The sequence below is a fragment of the Corella eumyota genome, chromosome 1, assembly GCF_963082875.1.
Source record: "Corella eumyota chromosome 1, kaCorEumy4.1, whole genome shotgun sequence".
Classification (NCBI taxonomy): Eukaryota; Metazoa; Chordata; class Ascidiacea; order Phlebobranchia; family Corellidae; genus Corella; species Corella eumyota.
The window spans coordinates 1,275,001-1,302,872 of record NC_137490.1 but is presented as its reverse complement, the minus strand read 5'-3'; the positions used below and the strand labels follow the sequence as shown (position 1 = coordinate 1,302,872).

Here is a 27,872-nt window from a genome sequence, read left to right as displayed (position 1 = left end):
TACAGCTACCTAAATAAGTGAAGTTGTTTTTTGTTGAAAGCCCAATGGTTTTATTTTAAGTGCACAGTAATATATTAACGTTTAAGGCGAGCTAGTTAATTAGCAATTTCAATAACTAGTCAGTTAAACAATAATATTAGCTTACAACAGTTATGCAGTTAAAGCAAAAAAAGAGTTTTTACTTACTACTTTTATCAATATAACATGACAATCAAATGTTAAAATTTACACAGCACATACTATGTAACTTCTATACAATATAGATCAAGATATTAAAAGCACAGTTTACATTATAAATATTGCATTTAAATATATTATTAAGCACCAGTTTTATTTACAAGTTGCACATTTAATCTTTTATCAAAAGATCAAAATCAATAAAATAATAAAATTGTAATTCGCAAAGTTACCAAAAAAAAACTTAATATGCAAAACTTTTTTGCAAAAATATTGGTAACAATTAAAATACAACAAATCTATAACAACATTACAAAATGAAGCTTCTGTTTATTACTATATTTTAATGTGTCTTCGTTTAATATGCTTCAATTTTGCAACTTTTGTAATTAGAATACAAAATACTTTTTGCAGTAACTTTAATTTATAATACTTAAAAGCTAATAACACATTTTAATACAAGAATGTGAATAGAAAGTATATATACAAATAATAAAGCTTTCTTTGATATTGGAAGAAATTTGCTTCTTGATTTTGATCTTAACCATCTTGAAATACCACTTCTCGTTCTTTTGACCTTAGATAATTGTAAAAAATTAGGTATATTACAATGTTCATTTTAGGTCCTCAAAGTTATATATATTTAATTCAGCTTAAGGTACAATTAATGTATATACGTAAGTTTAAATTTATAGGCTCATAATATAAATAAAACAGCCGCTTGTAGTGCACAGGTAAAATTATCACAGGCAAATGTTAGTTGAGAGTTGCGACTATGTTTTGACAACAAAACTCCAACAGTTAATAATAATATTTCAATGGTTGCAAATCAACTTAACCTTTTTTCTAAGTCTATGCGTTTTTAGTGCTTAACTATAGCAATTTTTGATTATACATTTTCAGCTTTTGATTATTTTTAAAAATTCCAAATATATTTTTCCATCGCTAATTATCATAACATGCCTACCTTATAAAGCAAGCATTAATTTAACAATATAAATATTGTAGACCCAATTATTTCAATCTTTTAACTTACCGAAGTAGAAGTGGGCAGCAACATCTCTCCATCATCAATCTGTATCTTGGTTGATTGTGAGCTGGATTGGACGTTAGTTTGTTGTAACTTCCATAACTCGTGAACTTCTTCTCTCCATTGGTCCTCAACCTGAAAAAAAGTGCGTTTAGAAAAAGTTTTAAGTTACTTATACAAGTAGTAAATTAACATTTTGTAAATTTTAGTAAAAATAAGTAGGTAGTAATTAGTAAATAAGTTAGTAGTTTAAGTAAGTAAACAGTAATTAAGTACATAAATAAGTAGTAATTTTAACAAAATTTGGTAGATGCAGCCTCTTTTAAATAGTTTTTAAATAGAGTAGAAGAAATATACATAAATGTAGGTTTTTCTGTTGAATTAGAAGTCTAAAAATCCTAATTGTTTACCTTTAATCTTTTTTCAATTTCAAGATCAAGTTGATTTGCATATTTTGCTGACTCATCAATTAAATCATTCTTCTCTTTTTCTACTTCAAGTAACCTTAAACATTAAATCATTTTTTAATTTATAGTCTTTAGGTAATCTATGAGCATGACAATTATAGAAGCTAAAAAGTATTTATTTAACAGAAAACAAAAACGTTTAATTTATTTACCTCTGCTGAAGTTCCTGGATTTGTGGATCATTTTCCAGGTTATTGTCACCTGCTGTCTGCAAAGTTTCCTTTAAATATAAATGTAAATAAATTAAATTAAAGCTAGTATTTAATAAAATAAATTGTTTTTAAAGGAACAACCCCATGTTTTTTAAAACAATTAGTTTTTTGCACAATTCATACCAAATATTCAATTTTAATTTTATACTTGTTATTTACACATTTTGGTAAAGTTTAATTGCAAAAGTCACCAAAATTTACAGTCATTTACCTTGTTTAACTGAGTATTGATTCTTGTATATTCAGCATGTAGATTTTGATACTGCAACTGAGAATTATTGTATTCTGTTTGGTATTGTTGTAACATAGGGGCAATTGTTGTTAATTGTGCGTGAATATTATCTCTTTCTTCTATTACTTGTTGTAACTAAAACGATCATATTTTTTAAAATTTTGTTAAAAGAATTAATGTACATTAAGCCTAAATTTAAAATAGTTTTAGACCCCTACCTAGTTTAAAATAGTTTAAAATATTATTGGCCTTGTGATATTACCCTAACCCAGTCTCAAGTTGTACAAGTTTAAAATATTATTAGTTTTATGATATTACCCCAAACCCAGTCTCAAGTTGCACAAGTTTAAGCTGTTATTGACTTCATAATATTACCCTAACCCAATATTTAGTTAAAAATTTAAGATGGTATAACAAATATATTTTTATGTTGATGCCTTACCAATCTGGTTTACAATAGTTAGAAATAAAAACAAATGTTTACCTGTGCAGTTTGTTCCTTTATTCGATCTTGTTGCATTGAAGATTGTTGCTCATAAATCCTTAGTTTTTCACTGTCATCACTACTTAGTTGATTGTTGATAAAATTTTCAAGAACATTAATTTTATTCTGGACCAAGTTAAATGTATCTGTCTCATTTAAATTCGAGTTTTCAATGTTAATTTTATTAAACACTGAATCAGTTTTAAAGAGCTGGTTTTTAATCGAATCCATTTGTGAACTAAGTTGGTTTATAATCTCTGCTTTTTCATCTAAAGCAGAGTTAGTTTGGTGAAGTAATTTATCAAGTTTATCAACTTTATTTTTTTCTTGTTTGTAGTTGTTGGTGATCTCCTGCATTTGTTTGTAGATGGATGATATATGGGTTTTCTGATCAGTTATCTGAGCGTTAAGTTGGTCAACTGTTGAATCTTTTTCATCTGTTGTCATTAAAAATCTTGTCTTTTCTTCTTCCCATCGTAGCCTCGATGAATCTAGTTCCTCTTTAATGATTTCTAAATCCTGACCCAGAATTTTACAATGTTTTTCCAGTTTAAGATAAATCTCTTCATTTTCAGAAATTGTTTCGTTTAATTTTATAATCTCTTGGCTAAGATTTTTAATTTTAACTTCACTATTTTCATTTTTAGATTCCAAATTATTAATGTTCAGTTCTAGGGTTTTAATTTCACTATTTTTAATGTTAACTTCTTCTTTAAGCTGATGAATATCATTCAAATTAACAGCCAACATTTTTTGAACATCAGAGATACTTCCAACTCCAAACTCTTGCAGCAAATTTCTTAATTTAGTCCTTACTTCTGCTACTTCAACCTGCTGACGGTGAATTAATCGATCTTTATCAGATAATTCTGACTTTAAATGATTTTCATTTGTCTCATACTGGGTTTTAAGTGTGGATAGGTTCTGAGTTTGGAATGATAAATTCGAGCTTTGATCTTTTAAGGTTTTATTCTCAGTTGATAAAACTGAGTTTTCGTTCTTAAGCCTCATGCAGTCGGATACTAAATCTGAGACTAAAAGTTCGCGTTTTTTGAGCTCAATTTGTAATTCCTCCTCATGATTAAAGTTAGCAGTTTGTTGTAAATGCTCATTCACGATTCCTGTGTTTTCTTTTAACTTTTCCTGGTGAGTACGCAGTTCTATTTCTCTTTCATTCATTTGTGCAGTAACTTCCTCCAACAACGTTGATTTTTCATCAAGTTCTTGTGAAATTTTATCCAACTTTAACTTAACTTCGTAATTTTCTTCATCTTTAGATTGAATATTATGTTCTAGGTCATCAATTTTAGCAGTAAATTCTTTAATTTGGAGTTCTGAATCATCGTTAGCTTGTTGCAATTGTTCCTTATCGGATTTAAATTCCGCTTGTAATTTTGTCAGCAAAGATTCATTTTCAATCTTGGACTCCTAAAAATAAAAAAAAATTATTTATTTTTTACGTTAAAATTTATGGGTACAACAGTAAAAAATTAAAACTAAATTATTAATTACTTTTGGGTACAAACATATAAAAAATAGTGTTTTTAGAATAAGTTTTGCTTACCTCTAGTAATTTGATGTCGTTGCTTAACTTTTCAATTTCTTGTTTTTGTTCAGAAATTTTGGCCTCAGAAATTTCTCTTTCGTTTTTGAACTTTGTTTCCAAATCTAATATTTTTTCTTTTAATAATTTTGATTCAGAACTTGATTGATTTTGCTCTTGGGTAAACTTTTGTTTAAGTGAATGTATTTCTTTTTCATATTTTTCAGTTAAAATTAACATCTTATTTTCCAATTGTTTTTCAAGTTCTGCAAAGTTAATTTTCTCAAGTTGTAGAGAGTTATTAAGATGATCACAATCCTTCTGTAAAGCTGAACATCGCTTTTTTAAAACTTCGAATTTTTTCTTTTCAGTTTCATCAAAATTTTTAGGATCATTTTCTGCCAACTTTTTTTCACTTTCAAACTTTAGTTTCCATTCATCCCTTTCTTTAAGACAAACTTGTAATTTTTCTTCAATTTTTTTTAGTTCAACATTATTATCTGTTTCTTCATCCCAACCCCAGTTATTTGGTTCGTGGTTCTGTAAAGTTTCAGTAACATGATTTACTTCCACAACTTCTGATTTAATTTGACTTTTCTCTTCTTCAAATTGAGTTATTTTTTCATTTAATTCAACCAATTTTTCCTCTAAACTTTGATTTAAATTTAAAACGTCTTTGTTTTGTTCTATAAGAGCTTGGTTTTTGTTTTTCATTGTGTTCAAATTTTCTTGAAGTTCTATGAACTTTGAATCCAATTCTTGATAATTTTCCTGCAAATTTTCATGCTCAGTTTTCAAGGTTTCAAATTCAGCTTTTAATTTTTCAGAAATATCAACATTATTTTCGCTTTGTTCTTCTTCTTGTTTCAAAATAACATTTTCAAGTTGCTTAATTTTTAGTTGAAGGTCATCTTTTTCCAACGATTCACTTTCAAATTGCTTGGTCAACTTATCCAACATCGAAATTTTTTCTTGTTTTTCGTTTTCCAACTCCGTACATTTCAATTCAAGTTCTTTACAATTTTCCTCCAAAGTTTTAAGTTGTCCCAGTATCTCACTGCCAGCTTGAGAAGTTGCTTCATTCTGCCCTATTTGGGTTTCAAGTTTGTGGATACATTTTCTAGCGGAATGTAAGGATTCTGATCTTTCGCGGAGTGTTTTTTCCATTTTTGATAATCTTTGTTCGGTGGCGACAACCATTTCATTCAAATCGTGATTACAAGTTTCCAAGGTCTTCACTTCCAACCTAAACTTCACAACTTCTTCGTTCTTAGACTGCAATTCCATTTTAACTTTGTTATAGTTTTTATTTTCACTTTTAAGAGTTAAGTTGTCTGCATTAAGTCCTTCGATTTCTAGTTGTTTCAGATTCAAAGTAGTTTTATTTTTCTCTAGGCATCCATTTAGGCCTTCTATCTGGTTCCCTAGTTCTTTGATTAAATCATTTTTCATTGCCAGTTCTTCGTTGTGGGTTTTAACATTTTGAATCAACTCTTTTCTAGACATTAGAGCAGCTTTTAATTTCCTTTGCAACTGAATCACTTTATCCTCATTTTGAGCACTTTGTTGAATTTGTTCTTGCTCAATTGTGGGTTGTTTCAGTGAGGATAACTCTGTTATTTTAGCCTCCAACTCATTGATTTTAGTTTGTTGTTGTTTTTTATCAATTGAGTCTTGGTTAAATGAAAGTATTTTATCTCTAGCAGTGTTCACCTCAAACTTTAATAGATCACGTTCCTCTAATAGAGTGTTTAACTTTGATTCTAATTCTTTTTCACTTGAAGTTTTATTTTCAAGCTCATTTGTTAATTCTGTAAGCTTAAGGTTTAGATCAGTTACTTCTTGTTTGGAGTTTTCAAATTCCGAAGTTGATTTTTCGAGGGTTAATTTTGTTGAGGACAACTCTTCAGTTGTGTTGCTTAAAAGAGTTTGTAAGTTTTCACATTTCATTTCAAATTCTTCTATTTTTCGTGACAACAATTTATTTTGGTCATTGATATCTTGGATTTTTTTCATTGTGTTTTCTAATTCAGTTTTTGATTCTGCTAATTTAGAATTTTCTGTATAAAGGGCTTGTAGTTTATCAGTTTTAAGTTGTAACTCTTGTTTTAAATCTTTTATTTCAGTTGAAATGTTATCATTTTGATGTTCATTTTCTGTTGAATTTAAGTCATCAATTTTTTCATCTTGGTCTTTCAACTTTTCTTCAAGTTGTACAATAAGTTGATCTTTCGTTTCTAAATCATCAAATTTTAGTTGTAGTTGCTGCTTTAAATCTTCTATTTGAGAAGTACTCTGATTTAAATCTTCATTATTCTCCAGTTTTAATTGATTCAAGTTTTCGATTGTAAGATTTAATTCTGTAATTTCATTATTTTGTTGACCAAGAGAATGAGTTAAATCATTAATTTTACTATTTAGTTCAGCATTTGAAGTACTTTGTTGGTCTATAATAGTAAACTGCTCATTGATTTGAACTGTTAGCTCTTCGATTTTAGTAATGTATTCTTTTGCATCATTTTGAATTGTTGAAATCAATTTTTCTTTGGCTTGCAAATCTTGCTCAAAATGTAAAGTTGATTGTTGCAGTTCCTCTTTAAAGTTAACCAACTCCTTAACATCAGTTTCATGCAGTAATTTCTGTTTTTCCATGTTTTCATTTAAACTTGAAATTTCCTGTTGAAAATCTTTAATTTTCTGCTGATTATGTATATTTTCATCCAAATTTGCCTCCAGTTTAGTCTTTTCTTCCATTAAAACATTGTTTTGTTCTTTAACTTGGGCAACAACTGCTTCCAATTCTTTTACTTTGTTGATTGTAAGCTTTCTTGAACCCATAGCTGCTTTAAGTTTACGTTGTAACTCAAAAACTTGTTTTTCCTTTACTGCCAAGTCATTATTGCTGTCTTTTATTTGTTCATTTTTCCCATTTTCTGTGATTTTAGGTTGTGCTTTTTCCATCTAAAAATATAAAAAAACTTGATTAAATATTGTGGAAAATAAAAGTAAAAAATGAATAAAAAGAAAACAACCTTAAACTTAAACAGGCAAAAAATATAGAATATATAAAATAGTATATCTTAAAACATACCCTATTTTATTATATATGTATACACTAAATGGATACCCAATATGTACGTAACTTTTAATTTAATCATCCAAGTTACCTGTGTTTGCAACTGTCGGATCAATTCTTCTTTTTCTTCTAAATTCTTTGTTAAGTTTAACATTTTCTCTGACTTTGCTTCAACATTTTCTTGTTCCTTTAAAAGCTGTCCCAGTTCTTTTGATTTTTTTTCCAACAAGTTTTCAACTTTGGTTAAATCCGATTTTTTCTCTTGTAATTGTTGGGTTAATCCATCCACTGCTACCTTGTTATTCGCAACCACTGATTCAAGTTGATTATTAACCTCATTTGTTAAATTTTCTGCGATATTAATTTGGTCTTCAAGATCTGTTTTCTCATTTTTCCAATCTTCTCTTTGAGATATCAACTCTTCAATTTGAGATTCAAATTCTTTACTCTTAGAATTCAAGTCTTGTAACTTTGAGTTTAAGTCATTGTTAAGCTCAGTTAGAGTTGAGTTTTCATTGGTTAAATGTTGGATTTGGTTTTCGGTATCTTGACCTTTTTCAGCCTCAAGAACAGAGTTTTGTTGCAATTGTTCAGTAATATGGTTTTTATTATCCGTTAGTTCCCGAATCTTGTTTTCAAATTGATTTGTTTGAAGTTGAAGGTTAGTATTCTCTTCCTTACTTGACTTAAAGGAGTCTATTGCTATTTTCAATTCGGAATTAACTTTTTCTAACTCTGCTTCTTTTTCGGTAATCTCAGCTCGGAGTTGTTCCAACAAAAGATGTACCTTTTCCTTGTTGTTTATTTCAACAGAAAGTTGCTCTTCTAAAAGTTGATTTCTACTATTTAGCTTTGTAATCTGTTCTTGAATAATTTTGTTGTCATTTTCTAAACCATTAATTTTTTCTTGTAAGTTAGTATCATTGGTTTCTGACATAGAACGTTGATTTTGGAGTTCCTTGATTTTATTTTCTTGACTTTTAAGATTTTCTTTTAACTTAAAAACTTGGTTTTCTGTTGAAGAATAATTATTTTGCAATTCTTGATGATTCTGTGCCTCTTCATTTAGTTTTTCTTGCAGACTTTGGTTGTTATTCTGTAAATCCTTCACTTGATCCTGCAGCATATTGGTTTCTTGTACATATTTCTTTTCTAATTCATTTTTGTTACTAATTTCCAGGGAAAGATTTTCCTCCATTTGTTGATGACGTTCTTTTAACACAGAATAACTTTCAATGTGTTTTTGATTTTCATTTTCTACCGTGACCAATTTTTCTTGTAAATTTAGAGTGTTATTTTCTGCTTCATTTAGGTTTTCTGCTAGTTGATGATTTAAATTTTCATTTTCAGTAAAATGGTTTTGCAATTTTAGGTGCTCACTATCTAAGTTAGAATACTGTTCTTGTATATTTTTAAGATTAGTTTCAAATTTAGAAATTTCGTTCTGTAATTTTTGATTTCCATTTTCTTGGTTTAATAATTTTTCTTGCAAGTTGTGGAATCTTTTTTCATTTCTAGAAATTTGTTCTTGTAAAGCTTGATTTTTATTTTCTAAATCTAAGAGATTTTCTTTCAAATTTTTAACATTGTTTTGTTCTGTAGAAAGTGTGTTGGTTAGTTTAGTAATAATATTTTCATTGGAATTTGAATTTATTAATTCTTGCAATTTTTGATTTTGGTTTTCCAATTCTTGAATATTTTGAAATTTAGTTTTTAATTCTTCAGATTTAGAATCTAAATTATTTCTTAAGTTTTCTAAATTTTCTGTTAATTGAATATTTTTATTCTGTGATTCTTCAAATTCCTGCAATTTTGTGTTAAAAGAGGATTGTAATTCAGTTATTGATTGTAATTGTTCGGCATTTACAGTTTGTAATTCCTTAATTTCAGAATTTAAATTATTATTTTGTTCTCTTAATAATAACATTTCTTGTTTGTTGTTTTCTAATTCTTCTGCTAATTCATTTTTGTTTTCATTTAAAGTTTTTAGTTTAGTTTCTAAATCTTGTATGTTAGCTTCTTTTAGTTGTAAAACTTCACAATTTTGTAATAATTCGTTTTCCTTGTCATTTAAACTTTCATGTAGGGAAGTTACTTTGTTTTCCAATTCTTGAATTTTAATTTTACTACTTTGGGTAATTCCAACATTTTTCAAAAGTTCGTTTTCTTTTTCGTTCAAATTTTGATTTAATAAATTTAATTGTGTTTCAAATTCTTGAATTTTTTGTTGATTTTCTTTTAACAAACTATCTTTCTTCTCATCATTTTCCATTAAGTTCATTCTTTGGATTTGTAGTTCCTCCAATTTCTGAAACATTTGATTTTGTTCTTTTTCTGTTCCTGATTTAAAATCTTTATTTTTAATTTCAAGTGCAGTTAGTTGGCCGTTCACAGTATTAAAATTGCTTGATAAAAGGTGATAATTATTTTCCAAATCTGAATGTTCATTTTCTAGTTTTGAGTGCAAATCTTTTAGGTCATTTATTTCTTTAGATTTTCCATCAATTTCGGTTGTAAAATTTTGTGTAGTCGATTGTATTTGTTCTTTAAGAGATTGGGTTAAAATAGTAGATGCTTCAATGTTGTTGTTGGAGGTGGATAACTCCTAAAAATTAAAGGAATTTTTAAATACTTTGATTACCGAAACAAAAATACAAAAAACAACATTTTATTGAAACTTGAATCTACATTTTTTTCCTTTTTGTTTTTTCAGGTCAATATTTAAGGACATTTTACTTAGGGGGGTTAAGGTGGAAAAATTAAATCAAAATTGTCTCATTGTTGGTAAAATTGCATTTTCAGCCTATTTGGTTAATGATTTTACATAATATTAGAGTAATTCATTTATAATGTAAAAACCTTTCATTTACCTTAAAAAAGTAGGCAACATTTAACAATTTTTTTTTAAAACAAATTTAGTTGACAATTGAAACCTGTTTAAGTTGGTTAATTTGCTCTAAAAGTTGATCTCTCTCAGTTGTGAGTTGGTTAAGTTGTGTAGTTAGTTGGTCATTATTATTACTGCTTTGTTGAATGCTTTCCTCTATCTTGTTAACCTGTAAACATGAAATAAATTTTGTTAAAAATCAAAAATTATAACTACAAGGTTGTGTGTATTATAATCCATTTAAAATTAATATCTATATTTATACATAGGCTATATGTAAGTCCTATAAGTAGGCCTACAAAATAAATAAAACATCAAGTTGTGGTGCCAGGGTAAAATATCGCTAGCAAATATAAGTTTAGAGTTGTGACCATATATTGGCAATTAAAATGCTAATTGGAAGGTGGGTTATTGATTCGTAAAAAAATAATGCTAATGTTCACATAATGGAGCTTAGTAGACTTATACTATAGGTGTGTTAAATTAAAAAAACCTACAAAATACAAAAAAAACTGTTATTTGTGGTAAGATATAAATTATTACAGGCTAATATTAGTTAAGAGCTGTGACCATGTTACAACAATTAAAATGCTAATCAGAGGATGGACAATTGAATAGTAAAAAATAATCCAAATTTCAGCAAGTAAAGTTAATTTTTAAACCCACCTTGTTTAAAGCAAACCCACTGTTTTCTTTCAATATTTTACATAAAGTAATTAATATAATCTTAAAATCTATTAATTAGCTACCTGTTATGATTTAAAACAAACCTGTTCGAGTTTAACTTTTGAGTCTTGAATTTCAGTTTGTAGTTTTTCTTTTTCTTCCTTTAAATGTTTGATTTGAATTTGTTGAGCTCTCATCAACTTCTTGATCTTCTCTTTGTGAGCCTCATGCCTGCTGGTCTGTAAGTTAGACATAAATAATTATAAAAATGTAATACCTTATAAATTGGAGGTAGGAATGTATCTTTAGATAGCTTAACTGTTAAAGCATATACAAAAATGTATCACGAAAAAAATAAAGATTTAAAAGCATTTTAAAAAAAGATTAACAATATATAGTATAAGTGAACCCTTTAAATTGAACGAAACAAAAATCTATTTACAATAACGCGTATTGGCTGATATATAAAAGTATGTATGTGCAATTTATAGATGACAAAATAAATAAAACTGCCATTTGTGGTGCACGGATAAATTATCACAGGCAAATATTAGTTGAAAATTGCGACTATATTATGACAATTAAAATCCCGATTATAGGGTGGGCTATCCACTAGTTGTATTATAATTACCATTTCTTTTAACTCATTTTCTTTGCTTTCTGATATACTTTTAACTTGTTCTTGTAAGGCAGTGACTTCTTCATGACTTGTGGTTGATTTATTTTTTAAAGTGTCTAATTGCCCGTTGACGTTTTGAATCTAAATACAAAACAATGTTGAGTAATATAAAGCATTTAAATTACTATAAATATTAGTAATATTGACACTGTTTTTTAGAAAACTGTTTTTTGAAGCTAAAAACTATAAATATGCATTTTCAAATTTTTCAATATAATAACATACTAGTATATAAATACATACCATAAATATAAGCTAAAAATATAATATTTGACCCGATATTTAAAAAAACAGGTTTAAAATATATAAAATTGTCATTGAATTTGAAAAATACATACAACCCATACCTTTTTATCTTTATCAGATAACGTTTGTTGAAATTCAATGATTTGATCATCTTTGTCTTTTATCATTGATTTAAGTTGAATGATTTGTTCATTAAACAAATTTGCTTGTTCTTCTCTTTCTTGTAAATAAGATTTCATCGCCGAGTCAGATTGAGTGACCTATTTAAATAAAACATAATGTTACAAAATAAGGTACACATTAATAGTCTATTTAAAGTATACAATACATTTTTTTTGTATATATCTTTATCCTCGATTTGGGAAAGTCGAATGCGCGACTTAAACATAGAGTAACATCAGTTACTCGGACTCAGTCTCGAGTTGCCTTTGTCAGTTTGGGATATTATAGATTTTAATTGCCTGGTAATTATACTGCTGATTAAGTGCTGGCTCAGTAGGAGTTCATACTGTTTATAGCGCCTTGCTTAAGGGCGCTGCAGCATGAGAGCAGTGGGGATTGAACCCATGACCTCATGGTGGTGTAGCAAGTGTTCTTACCACTACACCACGCTGCCGGTAAATTTAAATAAATTATACATGAAAATTAATTAAAGATAACTTATGCTAATAAGAAATCCTCTTTATGTTAAGATATAATAAAAATGCTCTTATGTAGAAGCATATAGGCCAGTACAAAATAGGGGTTGTAACTAAACATGGCCAATGTAAAAAGAAAGTACTGATACAAAAAATTTGTCAATTAAACATTACCCTTATATTTTAATAAGAGAGCTGTAGTAGGGGTATATAATACAACCCTCTTTAAATAGGAGCTGTGTAATTATTTCCATAGGTTATTATTACTAAATATTAAAGTGGATACATTTAGTTACAACCCCCATTTTATAGTTTCATATGATTTTATGTAAGATCTAAAAATCAACCTCTTTTTTTTGAAAGAACTTAACTTAAAAAAATATTATTTTTTTACTTGTCTTTGGCTTTCAGTTGTCAAGTTTTCTTTTAACTCCATAATAATTTGCTGTCGTCTGATATTTTCCCCACCTAGTTGTTGAATTGTTGATTCCTTGCTTTTAACTTTATCCTCAATTGCTTCAAGTTGAGAGGTTAAAGTTAATTTCTCACTTTCATGGTTTTTAATAATTTCTTGGGTTTGTTTTTCAGCAATACTGTAAAAGTAAAATTATATGAATATTAAAATTTTGATTAAAGTTTTTTTTTTTCAGTTTTATATTAGACATCTAAAGTTTTTAAAATTTTAAGAACATTTTTGATATCATTTATATAAAAATAACATAGTTTTAATGTAAAATAAAAAAAAATTAACAATTAAAAAGCTTTAAGAATAAATTTAGTTAATTTAAACAACACTTGAAGTTAACACATAACCTATATACTGAAAACTCAGTTTATTTCATTTACCTTAATTGTTGATCAAGTTTTAATATTTTTTCATCTTTTTCTTGAATCTCAGATTCCCATTTCTCTAATATTTCAGTCTAAAATAAATTTAATGTCTTGATTAGTTACATAATAAATCTGTTTGCTTATTAACTTTACCAATTTATAATCATAAAACTGATTTAAAATTTAAAGCTAAATTTTTCTATTAGCTTAAAAAATAAATTTACTTTCTATTTAAAAAAGGTAATTTAAATTATGTTAATTGCATGTTCTAAACATAGTGTAACATTAGCATGAAAGCAGTAGGGATTAAACCAAGAACTTTATATAGTAAAGTTAAGTGTTCCAACCACTACACCATGCTGCAGGTTCAATTTAAATAAAATGCCAAAAAAATTACCTTTTCTTGTAGTTTAGATTTTACTTCTTCTAACTCAACTTTCAGACAGTTTTCTTCACTCAAATGATGTTGGTTTAAGTTTTGGATTTCGCTTTCAAGATTCTGAGTCAAAAGTTCAACTTGTTGGGATTGAACGTTCAATTTTTCCTCCAAGTTTGAACTTCTGATGCGTTCTTGGTAAAGTTCTTCAGTATTTTGATGTATTTTGTCCTAAGACCAAACCAAGTGTTAAATAAAAGTAAATTTGTTTATTATAATATACAGGAATACATTAAACAAAATTCCAAGGAAATGTTATTCTGTTGTTTAAAAATGTGTAGTGAAATTAATGAAGCTCAGCAAATAATATGGCAGCATAATGTAGTGGTAAGAACACTTACTACACCACACATGAGGTCGTAGGTTTAATCCCCACTGTTCTCATGCTGTAGCGTCCTTGAGTAAGGCACTATAAACGGTATGAACTCCTTCTGAGCCAGCACTTAATTAGCAGCTTAATTATCTGGCAATTATAATCTATAATATTCCAAACTGCCACAGGCAACTCGAGACTGGGTCGGAATAACTGATGTTACTCTATGTTTAAGTTGCGCATTTGACTTTCCCACATCGAGGTTAAAAATATATACTGAAAAAAAAATATATATAGAAATTTTAGGCTTACAAACTAAATAAAACTGCCATTTGTGGTGCGCATGTAAATTATCAAGAGCACATAAAAGATAAGAGTTGCAACCATATTACAACAATTACATTGCGCCCTGTAGGATTAACTAGTGTAGTGCAAAATAATTTTAAAATAGGCTTTGAAATAATGAAAACAACTGCATGCCACTGGAACTGAACCTAAAGTCTTATTAACCCCGCTAAAAAATGGTACACCGTGGCAGTAGTGAGTAAAACCCTAAACAAATATAGCAGTAGTATTAAAACCTTTAACTTAATTTAAATTTACCATTAGTAGTTTGTGGTTATCTTCATGCTCAGAAATCTCAGTTTGATAAAAATTTAATTTTTTCTCCAGATTTTGATTCAAGTTGAAACTTTCTTGGTCACTTTGGGACAACTTTTCTCTCATTAATTCAAGCTGTAAAGCAAAATTAAGAATAAGACTATATTTGTTTTATAAGGCTCAGCGGAAAATATATATGAATGCCCAACTTGTAAGCTTAAAAATAAATTAAACTTCTATATTACAACAACAAAAATGCCAACTTATGTTGGGCTATCGACTGGTAATATTTTATTGTTAAAAATATTATTTATATTACTTCAGGTTACAAATCTTACAACTTATTTTATTATTAACAAGTAATAAAGGCTACTTAATTTAATAGTTTAATAATTTTGAAACAAAAATTTAAAAAATAAAAAAATTTCATAAATTAGATTTTATTTTTGGTCAAACATTTTACCTCTTCTTCGAGTGCATTTTGTTTATCCTCACTGAGTTTAACTTTATCCTCCATTTGTGCAACATATCTTGCCAAGTCCTCTGCTCTTAAATGTGAGCTCTCTATTGCACCCTGGTGTTGATTTGATAAAGCGACAATCTCCAAAACTCGATCTCTTAGTTCAGTTTGTAAATTGGTCACCTAAATAAATCATAAGTAAACTTTGAATTATATTTTTTTATAAATCGGTTTAGAAAGGACAGTCTTGAGTAGTGTTTAAAGACTTTATTTATACATGAGAGACTTTATTCTATACATTATGTTTAATCGCCATTGTTTTTATGCCAATTAAGTTGATATAAATAATGGGAACTCCTGCTAATCCAAAAACTAATCAGCAGACTGTTGATTAGGCAATAATAATTAAAAAATATTCACAACTATCAAATGCAAATCGAGACTGGGGGTAACTAAAGGTTAGGAGGTAACTAAACTATGTTTAGGCTGTGAAGGCAACCTTTCCACATCAAGGATAAATATATAATTAATTTATTTATTTACCTCATTATCCTTGTCATTTAGATCCTCATTCAATTTCTCAATATCTTGAGTTTTCTCCAAAACATGAAAATTTAAATTTTCAATTTCTTTGGAATATTCTTCTAAGTCACCATTTAAAAGTTTTAATTTCTGAAAATAAAAAAAATTTTGTCCTGATAATTATAATGTAATGTTTATAATTCTTATATAAGTTTTAAGGTATGTCATGATACTTAGTGAAATGTAAATGCAAATTTAAACAAGTTTTATATGAAAAATGTACACCATTACCTATATAAAAGCTTATTTCTACATCAAAAATTAAATAAAATAACTAAATCTTTAAAAAAACAAAACATTAAAAAAAGTGAACTAATGCTTTTTACAAAAAATTAAATAAGGTACGAAACAAAAAAAATAACTAAATATTTAAAGACATAAAAATCAACAAACTTACAAAAATTGGTGCAACAAAAAATGAAAAAAAACTAATAAACTAATATTACCTCATCTTTATCAAGCAATAACTCCTTTAACCTTTTAACTTCATCATTTTGACTCTTGTTACTAGCTTCCGATGTTTCATAATTGTTTATTATTTCTTGTTTTAAGGTTTCTATCATCTCTACATCTTGGTTAGACTAAAACAAATAAATTAAAATTAAAGTAGAATTTATAAACAGTTTTTTAGGCAATGTTGTATGCCTAACATCTGGTAGTCTCAAAAATATTAATTTGCCAAAATTATTATAGACATTTAACTGTATAGACATTTAAAAAAAAATAAAACAGAATTTTAAAAACAACATCTTACAGAATTTAAGATTTAAAAATTTAAAGGCTAGGGTCAAAAGAAGATAATAGAAAATGTCTCATTGTTAGTAAACAATCGTTTTAGAACAAAAGTTTTCATTTAAAAAAATTCAGTAAAATGTTTTCACTAATATGTCGGTAACCTAAAAATAATAAGCTATCTAACTTTATAGTGTTTTTACTAAAATAAAAAAATATTCAATCTACTTAACTAACCTTTTCATTCAGTTTGTTATTCTCTTCTTTTAAAAAGTTTAACTCTTTGGTTAGCTCTGAAATTTCATTTTCGTTTTTCTCTTTTATTTCTGACATTCTGGAAAATTCTTCTAATTTTTCCTGCAAATAAATTTAATTAGTTATAACACATTACAAAAAATTTATAGTATTTTAAATGTACTAAAATTCTGGGAAAATTTACTAAATTAAAAGAAAGGGGCTTTAACTATAAGGGCTTTAACTGTTAAATGAATATAGATTAAAAAAGGGGACAGTATAGTTAAAAAGGGTAATTACTAACGTTAAATAGGAGTAGTAATAGTAGTTAATGCCTGTTAAATATCTCTTAACAGTTAAAAAAATTTAAAAACACTAACAATTTAAAAAACTTAAACAATTTACTTAAAAAAATGCACTGTAAAAATCACTTTAAACAAAAGGTTTATAACTAATGTAGATATCTCTTTATCAAAACTCTAAAATGTAATAAAAATTTTTTTTAAAACCTGATATTTGTTCTTTAAGACACCAAGTTCAGTTCTTTTATCTTCCAATTCTTTGTTGTTACTCTGGTGGTCAATTAAATTGGTCTTTTGAATGGTCTTTAGGTTCGTTAACGTCTGATGTTGTTCCCCAACCAATCGATCCAATTTTAACCAATCTAGTTCTTTTTCTTCATATCTAAAAAAAAGATAAAATTATTAGTTTTTTCTCTGATTTTTTTCTGTTGTTAAAATTTTACCTTTTCTGTTGTTAAAATTTTACCTCTTAAGTAACATTAAAGGAACCCAATCTTAAATAGTCTTTTGTACAGTTAAACATTAATATTTTATTTAATATTTAATTTATTTTGTTGCAAAAATTCAAGCTTCGAAAGTTAAACATAACTTTACTTTAGTAACCTAATTTATTCTCAAGTTGTATTTTGTTTATATAGTAAGAAGTGAGAACCATTTAGTTAGTATCCAGTTTATTTTATTATGTTTGTATGTTATAAGTTCCATTTCATTAAAATATAAGGTAACATAAAGTCTTACTTTTTCAGAACATCGTTTAAATTTTCTGATTGTTTTTCTAAAGCTTCCAATAATTGTTGTTTCTCTTCAGTTAACCTTTAATATTTACACAAGTTAAAAAATAATTAAAATACCTGTAAAAAAGTCATAAAAATAAGTTTTACTACTGATAAATGTGTATAGAATCCTATAATAGACTATTAAAAACACTATTTTAATACACTCTTATTTTACAGTTGTATTATTTAAAAAATACAAAATACAACAATATATTAAAATCAATAAAAAATAGTTTAATATTTCACTAAACTTTAAAACTAATTAATCAAATACCCGCAAAACTAACAGATGGCACAAGAGTTAGCAATTTTATTATTTCCTGTTCTTTTAATATAGCGATTAAACAAACAAGCTGAACTTATATGCTCTTAAAAATAGTTTTTAAAACATTTAAATAACCCATTAAGCATTTATACTTATATAAAATAAAAGTTGTTATAATATCTTGCATTATTAAACTTATTTATGTACTTTGTACATTGTAATTAATAATCAATAATAAAAACATAATCAGCATTTTAAGAGGAAATAGGTTCTCATGAGAACTTCACAATAGGCCTACTAATTAATTGCCACCTAAACTAAACAATTTTAATAAATTACAATAGTATAAACCTTTACAAAAAACATAATCTTCACTTACTTATATTTATTTATGCTTTCTTCTAACCTTAAGTAACAGCAAAATAGTTTAAATCTTTAAATTTATACATGTTTTAAAACAAAATAACGTGTATACAACTTGCATTTATATACAGGTAAATATTACTTTGACAAAAACTCTTTCTAAAATGCACAATATAACAAAACAAAAACACAACTAATTTACTTATCTAATTAAACACCAAAAATATACCTTTAAATATATAATACCTTTTTTTTGATTTTACAAAAACTACAAACTCTAAACCTTCAAAAAACACTACAAATTTAATTTAGAACTGCATAGGCTATACTTTTAATATAAGTACACGGCTAAACCTTGGGTAAATATCAGTACTTTAACTCCATTAAAAACAAATAGGTAACCAGACACTACACTGCAACGTGTCAGACTAGTAAGAATAGGAGAGAATTATTTCCTCATAGAAGAGAGAGGTAAACAAAGTGCACCAAAGCATGATATTATGCAGCATTGCTTTTATAAAAAGTTAGACATTTAAATTTTTCTAAAGAAATGTCATAATATTGTTCAATTGTGTTGGTCTATAGCCTAGGGGTGTAATGGTATTTAAATAACTGTTTATTTATGTAATAAGCACCTTTTCGAATGTTAGAAAGTTTTAAATAATTAATTAAACTTTGATAATTAAAAACAGATTTATTAAAAAGTAAACTAAAACTAATTTTTAAAACTTTAAAATTAAATTCTAGTGAATAAAAAAGTTCTAAAACCAGAAAATAATTAAAGGGAAAACTAATAGTACAACGTTATTATTAACCACTTGATAAAACCACAAAATGTATCTAACCAAAACTATTTTTACTAAGCAATTATAAAATATACAAAAATATTTATGTTCTACATAAAAACTTTAAACAAAACTGGGTTTAAATATCCAAAAAATTAAAAAAATATTAAACTATATAGGCTATATACTTAAAATTTTTATTTAAAGTTATACATTTAAATAAAAGTAGTTATATGCTTTTTCAACAGATAACAGCCTAAAAAATACATTTAATACCTATACACTTAAATTGTATATTTATACTCATGTATCCTATATATATACACTGACATAGAACTTTATAATCCTTGGCTATGCTAAATAATTATATTACACTAACCTCTGTATATGTGAGTTTAGTTTGGTCGTTGTGTGAAAATGTTCGTTCTGTTGGGATTCCTGTTCAGTGACCAACTCCGCTAACTGGGATTGTAAATACTCAACACCCTAAAGAAATTTATACAAAATATCGTTAACAGCATGGTCTAGTAATACAGTTAAAAAAATTAATTTAGCAATTACAATTTTGTATACCAATTATTAAATAAACAAAAAAATTAGGCTAAGTTGATAATATGTATGAACGTATGTCCGAATTAAAGAGCCCATAAAATGTCTCAGTTTGTATGTATGTCAAAATTATAGGTTCAAAATAAAAATACTGTTGTTTGTGATGCAGGTAAATTATTGTATGCAAATATTAGTTAAGAGTTGCAACCATATTACAACAAATATGTAGAGCAGGCTATTGACTAGGTAAGATTCAAAGCAGTATAAAAGCCTAATTCATCACTTACTGGTAATATATGTTTTTATTTATGAAGGTAAACTTACATTTGTCTTATCAGCAAAGTTTCCGCCAAATTCTTGAAACATTTCTACTAAAAAAAACATTTTTTTAATAATTATATATATATTGAAAAAAATTTAATTGTTAGTATAATTATTAAGGCAGTATATATAAGGCTATAGGATTTACCACAGTAAAATACAATATTAAATTAAACATAGATTTGAAATCATTTTACCTTTTGGTTCATTTATTTTTCTTTCATTTTCAATCTCAGTCCACCTCTCAAATTCCTGTTTACTTTTATTTAATTCTTCTTGTAAGTTCGAATATTCAAAAGAAATCTACAAAAAAAAAATTAAATATTTATTTTAAAGTTAAAAGTTAGCCACTTTTACTTTTAAGATATTTTATTTAAAAAAATTTTATCTTTGTTAATTAGAAAATAAAGTAGTATGAGTACCTATGTTGTACTATTAAACAATTTGTGAAAATATAACAATTTTTCTACATATTATGCCTTGAACTTAGACTTCTTTTTTAACCAGTTACAAAACTTTAGAATATAATTTATTTAACTTACCTTTTGCAATGTGCTCTGGCTTTCAATAAAATCTTTTTGTTTACTTTCCAAAAATTCTGTTGCAGATTTTAACTCAATTTGGCAATCATTCATTTTAGTTAAAAGTTCATTGTTTTCCTGTTGAACAGAACCTAACGTTGTTTCAAGTTTTTCGTTATTAGCTTTAAAATTGTTGAGCTCAGTTGTTTTTTGTGATATTTCCGCTAAAATGTTGGTTTTCTCTTCTTGTATTTCTTGTAACTGAGAATTAAGATCCAATATTTGTGATGCCATGTTATTAGATTGAAGATCTTTTTTATTCTGAAGTTCAAAAACCATTTTCTTTTTATTTTCTAATTTGATCTGCATTTCAGAAAGATCATTTTGAAGCTTTGTATTTTCAGATAAAGTTGAAGAAATGTTGTTCTTTAGTTGGTTAATTTCAGATTTATTCTGCTCCATTTCAGCTTTTAAATCATTATTAACAGTGGTCAGATTCTGCACAGTGGAATTTAAAGTTTGTTTTTCCTTTTTAAGGCTTTGTATTTCTGTATTTAACTTATCGCAATTTTGTTGCAACGATAAAACATTTTCTTGCAAAATATCAGCACCAGTTTTCATTTGCTTGTTTAGATTTGTAATAGTTTTTTCAGAATTCTTCAGATCTTCCTTTAATTTTAAATTAGTTTCAGTTAAATTTTGCAACTGATTTTTAGTGTCATTCACTGAAGTTAGAAGGTCGTTAATTTTTGTTGTGCTTTCGTTATCTTTAGCTTCTAGTTGGGTGCTTTTGTCCAGCAGAAATTGATTATTTTTCTTTAATTCAATAACAGTATTTTCTAATTCTTGATTATTTTGCAACAAATTTTCTATTTTTTCTTCAAAATCTTGCTTTGAAGAATCAATTTCAGAACCAAAATTTTGAACTTGTGAATATAAATTATCGTTGTCCTCTAGGGTTTCGAATAATTTGACCTCCATACCCTTGAAGTTGACCTCTAGTTGGGTGTTCTGATTGTAAAGATTTATTACCTCGGATTTTAGTGAATCTTCTTCATTTTTAAGCTTCACGATCTCGTTTATAAATTCATTATTTTGTTCTTTCAGCTCATTGCAAGTTTTTGTCGATTTTTGTAATCGCTCTCCAAAGTCAATCACGGTGCTTTCTAATTCTTGGTTTGTTTTATATAAACTCTCCATTTTTTCATCAAAGTTCTCTTTTAATTCTTCTTTCTCGTTTTTTAACTTTGAATTTTGAAAACTCAGTTGTGTAACTTCCTTTGCTTTTTCGTTTAATTGTAAAACTAATTCTTTATTCTTGCTTTCTTTCTCAAAATTTTGATTTAAAATTTCTTGGATTTCAGATTTTAAAGAATCATTTTCGATTTTGATTTGTGAAAAACTTGATTTAAGCTGCTGCAACTCTTCTAGTAGTTCTAAATAAATGCCCAAAATTATCAACATTTTACTAACATTAATATATGGCTATACATAAAAATAGCAACATAAAAAACTTGTTCACATTGACATGTAGGAAGTTATTATATTAGAATTACAATACATAAAAATATAACATAAGTATATAGTGCAAATTATAGCACTATTGTGTTACATTATGTATTCTTAATTAATATAAATATATTTTATTGTATTTATTAATTATGCCCTGACCAAGTCTCAAGTTGAATTCGGTAGTTTGGGATATTATTAATTTTAATCGCCAGATAACTAAAACGCTGATTGATTGGTTTTAGCTAGGCAGAAGTTTGTACTATTTATAGAAATTTACTAAAAGGCACTACAGAACGGATACAGTAGGAATTAAACCCAATATATATTTTGCATTGAAGCCAAGTGCTCTTACCATACACTAGGCTACTGATAGAGCCTTAGTAAAAGTATAACAATATACATTTTAAATGGTGGATATGTAACAAAAAAGTATAGAAAACTTACCTTTATTTGGAACCTCATTTTCAGATTTATTTAAATAATTTTCCTCCATAAAAGAATGTTTAGTTTTAATTTCATTTATTTCTAAGACTTTATTTTCAATAACCTAAATATTTAAGACATGGTTTTATTACAAAAGTCAATAAATTACGAGCTAGTTAATATTTAATTGATTTATGTAGTAATACCTGTTTTTTTCTAAAGGTAGAATTAAAAATAACATAACTTTATCGTCATTATTTTACAAGTAAACTAGCTTTGCTAAATTTTAAAAACAAAACTGTGAAGAAAAAAAAATTAAACTAACATTCTGTAATTTTTTGATTTCTTCTAGTAATAGTTGTTTACTTTCCACATTTTCTCTTAGGTTCTGTTGTAGAATGCTGATTGTTTTGTGAAATTCCTGTTAGAAATAAATAAATTATTAAACAAACATTATAACAAATTGGTGATATCTTAAACTGGTACATCATGATACTGAGTTAGGATATATTAATAAATAACAACTTAGATTCCAAGGAAAGTTAAGTTTTCTATGACCTGCTTTAAACAAAGAAGTCTAATATTAAAAAAGCAAAAAATTAAAGATAAGAAAATAGATTTTTTTTTTTAAATGTTAAAAATTACTATTTTTAAGTAATAAAAAAAAAAACTTGATTATAAGGCTATTATAAACCGTAATAACTACTAAAGTCAACTAAAGACTAATTCGGAGTTACAAATAAAACTTTATGTTTAGGTCATGAAGTTGTACCAAATTAAAAATGAATAAGCATAAAAAAATCATTTACATCTTAAAATATTAAAATATTTTAAAACAACGTTTTGTCATTTGTGTACCTTATGGTCTTCACTTTTATCCTGAAGTTCGTCTTGTAGGAGTTCAATGACCTTGAGTTTTCCACTCAGGACTTCATCTTGTTCATGGAGTTTCCGCTTAAACGACTGTACCAACTAGCAAAAAAACAATAGTTTTTAACTATTCTAAAGGCAACTTAAACTTGATTATAAAAAACAATTTTTTTATTATTTCAGATTGGCATTTAAAGATATTTTTTAAATCAGTCCTTCTCTAGCATTAATAAAATCAATAAAAGGTTACTTGGTCTTTCTGTGAAGTTGTATCATAAAAATCTTGTAGTTGTGTTTCGTTTTCTCTTTTAATTTGAAGTATTTGTTCTTCTTTTACGTTAATGGTCTCCATTCTTCCTTGTAAAACTTCATTAAGTCTTACAATCTAAAATATAAGTTAAAATTAGAAATTTTGGTTTGCAATATAACCGGCAGCGTGGTGTAGTGGTAAGTACACTTGCTACACCACACATGAGGTCGTGGGTTCAATCCCCACTGCTCTCATGCTGCAGCGTCCTTGAGTAAGGCGCTATAAACGGTAGGAACTCCTGCTGAGCCAGCACTTAATCAGCAGTATAATTATCGGCAAACTCGAGACTGGGTCAAAGTACAGTTGTTACTTTATGTTTAAGTCGCGCATTCGACTTTCCCACATCGAGGATAAAGATATATACAAAAAAAATATGTGGTTTTTAGATAATTAAGGATAACTTGTAGTTTATAGTCCCCAAACCAACTTTTAAACTTTACGATCAACGCCTTATTTCTTTTATCTATTAAGGTTGTTTAAAATATTTTTTTTACATACCCAACTCTATACCTACTATACATTTAATGATAGGTTAATATTTTTTTTATAACTGTAAAAATGAATGCAAAAAAACCTTAAGTGATTCAGATATAAATTTTATTATATTAACAATGATGTTCTTAATATGTTTGTCTTAGTTTAAAACAACAAAAATTTGTTAAATACAAAAAAAGAATATTAATTCCATTTAAATGTGACAAAAATCAATAATTGAAAGTGTAGCCATGACATTAAATTTTAATATAAAAAAAAACCTTACCTAATATTAATACTATTTCTTTTTAAATATAAAATTTTTATTGTACAATCAATTATTTAATGCTACTTTTTATTAGCTTTGAAAACAAAACTTAAGTTTTTACTAAATTAGGTTAAAAATTTAAAAACATGACCATACCTCATCTTTTAAATCCATGATAAAGTTTTGAACATAACTCGGTTTATTTTCATGTTCAATATTTTCAACTTTTATTTCGTTTAAGATTTCTTCCCAGATTTTATCTTTATTCTGTTGTTCTTGCTGCTGGAATTCCAAATCCTAAAATTAAATTAATTTTTAAATTTTCTTTTTTAGGTCCAATCTGTTTATAGTAATATGCTATATTAAGTAACTGCCTTACTACACAATAAAAAACATTAAAAGATAAAGTTAATTATGTTGTACTTTAGAAATGTAAATTAAAATAGACATAGGTTTACAACTATATGGTAGTTACATTATGTATACTAGTTAATAGCTAGCCCTACAATATAATTTAGGTAATATTGTCGCAATTCTCAAGTTATTGTCGCAATTCTCAATTTATATATGCTTGCGATAATTTACCTGTGCAACACAAACAGCAGTTTTATTTATCTTTCAAATAATATTTTTGCTAGTACTTTAAGCAGGCACCACAAACAGCAGTTTTATTTATTTTGTAGGCCTATAAATTGGTCCTACATGCATATCGCCCACTAAGCTCCACTATTTATTGATTTCATATTAGTGCATATTATATGGTATTTAAAGCACAAGCAATACATACATGGCCTATATAAACAGCATTTAAACTTATTGGTTTACTGCATAAGCTTACAGTTTAAGATTTAAATGCTTAGTAAACAATCACAAACTAATTTTTAACCAGGTCATTAGTAAGCAATGTTGTGTTTATTTAGTAAGATTAGGTTAAGTGATTATTAATTACTACATTTATATTTTAAAAGGGTCCCTAGGCATTAATAACAGCTGCGGCATAATAAAAATTTGAAATAGTTTGGTTCAATTTTTATTGTTTGTTACCAATACACTTTATTCTTAATTTAAATAAAAAATGTTGTGAAAAATGTTTAATAAAAGAAACCTAGAATTTCAAACCTTAATTATGAGTTGTGATTTCTGTAATTCCTTATCCTTGTCATCTACCTTAGAAATTAAATCCGATATTTTTTTGTCTTTTGTCAATATAGCTGCATATAATTCCTCTATAAGGCTGGTATCCTAGATATCAAAATTATTACATAAAAAATCAATAACTAAGTGTTTACTAAATTTGCAATAGTCATTACGTTATTTTCTTTTTTTTATTAACCCCTAATGTAAAAGACCTACAATCTAAACATAGAGTAACATTTGTTACTTCGACCCAGTCTCGAGTTAACTTTGGTAGTTTAGAATATTATTGATTACATGTATATATATATACCCAAGAAGTGATTTGCTAATTGTTTTAGGCTTAGCAAGAGTTCATACCAATTATAGTGCTCTACTTAGAGTTTAACAACATGGGAACAGAGGAGATTGAACTTCAGACCTCACATAATGAAGTCAAGTGATTTAACCATTACACCACGCTGCTTGGTCTTACAAAACAAAAATTTGAAATTACCCCAACCGCATTCTTATTGTTCGTATTAAGATTTGGATTAGAAGATATTTCCTCGAAATGTTTTGAAAGAGCCGCATGCTTTTCATGGAAATCTTTCTCCATTTGAACAAATTTTTCTTGCTATAAAATAAAAACAATAGGCCTGTTTAAAAACCAGTGTTTAGTAAATAAAAGCATAGTGTAAAAAGTTTTTTTTAACAAAACATTGTTTTATAATTTATTAAATTAAAAATTTTTTATGGCTAGTTGTATTAAACTGCTTGTCCAGTTTGATTTTTCTAATTTTAAAAGCAATTATTAGACATTTGTATTGTCAAAAAACATACATATTGTCAAAAAGCTTTATTATATATAGGTAGTTAATGCTTAACACATTTTACTAAAACCCACTCATTACCTTTTCCTTTAAAGATTGTTGTTGTTTAACAATGACGGCATCTTTTTCCTCCAACTTTTTAAGATGAAGTAATTGTTTTCCTCTCTGTTTATCTGCATTCTAGAATTAACAAAAATTCATAAATTAAATAAAAAACCAGTTGCCCTACAAAGATATAAAATTTAATAAAGCTAAGATGTCTGTAAAATTAAATAAGTAGGATTTTAACATCTACATGAAACTTTCAGTGGTTTTGTAAGCATTTTTATTGTTTGTTTTTAATATTTGAAAAAATTATGCATTGAAACAATGTTAATTCCATTCAACTTTAACCAAAAGTATATAATAATATAATAAGTTGTTGAATTAACGTACAGTATCCACAGGTTTTCCACCCTTTTTTTGTTTAGTGATTGAAGAAAGTTTTGCATCTTTTGCTTTTAATTGAAGACGGGCTTTGTTCAACTTTGCTTCAGAATCCTAAAAATATTGGAAACCATAATTTTCAGGCACCTTGAATAATTCATAGTGCTTTAGTCAGACCATATTTGGTGGGCAATGTAAACATAACGCGCTTATTAAGCTTTATGTGCAACTAACTATGGTATTTCCTACTACTATTAACTTAAACTATAACCTTGCTTGCTCTAACCCAGCCTGGAAAGTAGGGCAGTTTGGATGAGATCTCGTGCGTGCAAGAGTAAAAATTGGCGTGACCGTGCGTGTACGCATACTAAAATTTTCAGTCTTTGCGTGCATGCGTGATTTATGTTTATTATTAATTTTGCATTTACTTAAAAACCAGGCGTGCAAAACGCCAATTTCAAACGTGCATTTTTTAAACGAAAAAAATCTTGTGCGCGCATGCTGCCCTACTTTCCAGACTGGGGTCTAACCATACATTTTTAGTTAAACTATTTCCTGCTTATAGAGGTAATAATATGTACTACACGTTGCTGACTCTGTGCATTTGGGTTTTTAGAGTAACTACAAATTCATGCGCTTGATATATCGAAAGAACAGTAATTCTTTTTTTTGAAATTACTTTAACATTAATTTTGGGGTCATGCATGTTGTTCGGTTGTAGACAACACATAATTACATTACGACTCTCCTGAATTCTCTCGTCTGGATTACGAATAGGAGAATTCTCTCCTATGGTAAACGGCACGTTGTTTTGTCTAGAGCCAGACAACATTTGTGATCCTAATTTTGTAAATTATTACGATAATATTTTCAACTTACCGCCAACAATTTATTTTTATCATCAACTTCTTTATCTCGCTCTCTGATTAAATCTTTTAATTGTTGGATCAGCAACAAGTTTTGTTCTTCGCCACCCTCCATTATTTAATGGTTTTAATCTCTTAAGTTTGTAACTTTTCTGCTATAAAAAGGTTAAAATATAAATTTCTTTTAAACTATAAAAAAGTAAAAATTAAGATAAATATTAATATATTTTTGCTTTTCGTGTATTTTACTCTAAATTTAGAGTTTCAATGCGCATTTAAAGTACTACAAAATAAACAATATATTTGTCAGATTGTAATTTGTATATTAAAAGAATAAAAACACATAAAAAAACCTTTAATCTCTAAAAAA

The 27,872-nt window shown here is 27.0% G+C and overlaps 1 protein-coding gene across 2 annotated transcripts; it reads right to left on the bottom strand.

Annotated features, from left to right (window-relative positions):
* Positions 1–54: 54 nt before the first annotated feature.
* Positions 55–27,654, bottom strand: LOC145754676 (uncharacterized). 2 transcript variants are annotated; one of them, XM_082570781.1, is made up of 36 exons: positions 27,516–27,654; positions 26,646–26,750; positions 26,292–26,390; positions 25,895–26,014; positions 25,384–25,506; positions 24,421–24,561; positions 23,463–23,597; positions 23,201–23,314; positions 22,668–22,763; positions 22,364–22,466; positions 20,429–21,843; positions 20,084–20,189; positions 19,890–19,936; positions 19,396–19,502; positions 17,566–17,640; positions 17,035–17,209; positions 16,529–16,648; positions 16,006–16,140; positions 15,521–15,649; positions 14,981–15,160; positions 14,521–14,652; positions 13,566–13,775; positions 13,184–13,260; positions 12,732–12,930; positions 11,801–11,959; positions 11,406–11,534; positions 10,879–11,013; positions 10,155–10,277; positions 7,313–9,826; positions 4,167–7,106; positions 2,603–4,030; positions 2,098–2,253; positions 1,827–1,894; positions 1,618–1,711; positions 1,214–1,342; positions 55–754 (listed from the first exon to the last, which is right to left on the bottom strand). In XM_082570781.1, the coding sequence occupies exons 1-36, from the start codon at positions 27,615–27,617 to the stop codon at positions 611–613; spliced, it is 12,264 nt and encodes a 4,087-aa protein (XP_082426907.1). In that variant the 5' UTR covers positions 27,618–27,654; the 3' UTR covers positions 55–610. The 2 variants fall into 2 exon arrangements, with proteins under 2 accessions (XP_082426907.1, XP_082426915.1); XM_082570789.1 differs by having other exon boundaries at positions 19,890–19,933.
* Positions 27,655–27,872: the final 218 nt, after the last annotated feature.

What these genes read in the sequence shown, in the direction of transcription:
- LOC145754676 (XM_082570781.1), bottom strand. Translation starts at nt 27,617, where the DNA reads ATGGAGGGTGGCGAAGAACAAAACTTGTTGCTGATCCAACAATTAAAA. An exon ending in CTAAACTCACATATACAGAG is followed by an intron (nt 17,641 to 19,395) that starts GTTAGTGTAATA and finishes TAAATATTAAAG; the next exon opens with GTTAACTGAAGAGAAACAAC. An exon ending in TAAATGACAAGGATAATGAG is followed by an intron (nt 15,161 to 15,520) that starts GTAAATAAATAA and finishes TGATTTATTTAG; the next exon opens with GTGACCAATTTACAAACTGA.